The sequence below is a fragment of the Engraulis encrasicolus genome, chromosome 11 (genome assembly GCF_034702125.1).
Source record: "Engraulis encrasicolus isolate BLACKSEA-1 chromosome 11, IST_EnEncr_1.0, whole genome shotgun sequence".
Classification (NCBI taxonomy): domain Eukaryota; kingdom Metazoa; phylum Chordata; class Actinopteri; order Clupeiformes; family Engraulidae; genus Engraulis; species Engraulis encrasicolus.
The window spans coordinates 26414113-26416612 of NC_085867.1; the positions used below are offsets into that span (position 1 = coordinate 26414113).

General features: G+C 47.2%; 1 protein-coding gene across 2 annotated transcripts in view; it reads right to left on the reverse strand.

The window, feature by feature from the left end:
• Window positions 1–2500, reverse strand: part of pcsk5a (proprotein convertase subtilisin/kexin type 5a) — a 51668-nt gene that overhangs the window by 9191 nt on the left and 39977 nt on the right. For both annotated transcript variants that reach the window (XM_063210309.1, XM_063210308.1), the window contains exons 29-30: window positions 1441–1639; window positions 59–273 (exon numbers count right to left, since the gene is read on the reverse strand). In XM_063210309.1, coding sequence (XP_063066379.1) covers window positions 59–273; window positions 1441–1639 — 414 coding nt within the window. The remainder of the gene's footprint in view (window positions 1–58; window positions 274–1440; window positions 1640–2500) is intronic.

Consider the following 2500-nt stretch of genomic DNA (forward strand, 5'->3'; position numbering starts at 1 on the left):
CTGTGTATTCTGGGGGGTTCTCTCTCTCTCTCCATCTCTCTCTTCATCTTTCTCTTACCTGCACACAGTCCGGCTCCAGTGCACCGGCTGCAGCCACTAGGGCAGTGTAGGCACTCCCCGTCCCTGAGTATGTGTTCTGGTGGGCAGGCGGAGACGCAGTCGTGGCGGTGCAGTAGCAGAGGCTCCTGGCAGCTCAGGCAGTGGGTGGCGTTCCTCTCACACGTCAGGCAGCCCTCCGCACAGCTCTCACACACCTGGCCCACCGGGAAACCCCTATAAACACACACAGACACACACGCACACACAGACACACACACGCATACACACGCATACACAGACTTCAGTTCATATGTCAGAGAACATGCAGTAAACACAAGTAAGATTACTGTGAACAAGAGATGGCAAATGCAGGTAGTAACAGTTAGAGAGAAACTCGTTAGTCAACTAAACTCTGCTGAATTGACAAGGTGAAGCCACCCATGAACACAGAGAGACAGGGGAGATAAGCTGTCTCATGCCCACGCTCTTTTGGATGTTAATTCAACCAATTTTATGTATTTTGTAATCCAAGTGTTAAAGCTTATTGAACAGCATGTCTTGTATGAATTGTGCTATGCAAATAAAGTTAGTATTATTCACTAGTGGTGTCAACAATGATCGATTCGGCGATCCGAATCGATCCGGGGCATGGACGATCCAGATCCAGATCCGGCAAGTTCCAGAATCAATCCGGCATTTTTTTTTAAATTTCAATTACTTCCATGGATATTTCGGGAGCAAATGAATGTTAAATTAAATAAAAACACTTCAAAACATTGCAAGACTGATACAGACTGATACAGAAAACAGCCAATAAATTGTTGCTCAGTATCTGACTACTTGTATTTCCTCATCATGGCTGAACATTTGCTTTGCGTTCAGTAGAAATGTAATGCATTGCAATGCATTGTAGAATTGAATCGAATCGGATTGGATCTAATAGAATCGAATCGAATCGGATCTACTACCTCCCGAATCGTGATCGAATCGGATCGTGAGGGCAGTGCCGATCCACACCACTATTATTCACACACATAGACACTTTCACACTCACAGACGAGGGTTAGAAACACACCCACGTAGAAAATACACTTGCACACACATATGGGTGGTTGTCCCTGACTGATGAGTTCACAGAGAAACACACACATATGGCTGGTTGTCCCTGACTGAAGGGTGCACACACACACACACACACACACACGCACGTTGTCCCTGACTGAGGGACACACACACACACACACACACACACACACACACACACACACACACACACACACACACACACACACACACACACACACACACACACACACACACACACACACACACACACACACACACACACACACACACACTTGTCCCTGACTGAGGGGTACACACATGCACGCACACGCTTACCGGGTGCACTGCTGGACACACTGGCCGTCCTGCAGGTAGAGCTGCTTGCGTCGGGTGGTGGCACAGCGTTGGCACTGCTGCAGGCCGGTGCACTGGGCACAGCCGGTGGCACACATCTCACACACGCCGCTCGCACGGCTGCCGAACCGGCCCACCGGGCAGCGCAACACACACGTCTGCTCGATGGTCAGGAAGCGACCTGGCCGGCGACGGGGGAATATGGAGAATACAGGATCACATGTCTGAATGGGACAAGTCGTCTTGGGTAGGGGTAGGTACCAGGCTTGTACGAAATTCCGAATGGAAAGAATTTCAATTCAAAGTAATGCCATAATACGAACACTAGGTGGTGGTGTTCTATGTACTTTCAATGGGTGGTGTAGATTAAATTCAAAGAAATTCAAGGTAATAGCACCACCTAGTGTTCGTATTATGGCATTATTTTGAATTGAAATTCTTTCCATTGGGAATTTCGTACAAGCCTGGTAGGTACGCACATCCAAAAATCACGTTTCACAGGTGCCAGACAATAGTGTCAGACAGTTGAAGAAGGTAGGTCTGCACACTGCCTGTTTCGTTTTTTTGGAGCTTACTTGGCAGTGCGCAGACCTACGGTACCTTCTTCAACTGATTGGGATAAGCAGTAACACAATAGGGTGTTTTGTTTTAGATAAAAGGATGATGGGGATAGGGGGTGGGGGTGGTGGGGAGGAAATAAGAAGGAATTATAATACAACATGGCTGACTGTTTGGAGAGAGGGGTGGAGGGGCAGGGTCTAGAGATGGGGAGGCAATTACAAGAGCTTTGAGATATGGATAACTGTTTGGAGAGGTGACATGGCAGAGAGATAATAAGAGATGGGGGTGGGGATAAAGAGAGTCAAAGGCATTAAGGTATAGAGTTCACTGATGGATAAGACATGGCATTAAGAGTATTAAAGCAGAGATTCTTTAAGTATATAGAGCTATGCCAATGTAATAGGTTGCTATGGACACCTAACATGACCAGGTTCCGGTCTGCCTAAAGGGGCGTGTCATAATACTCCTAGCATTGAATAGA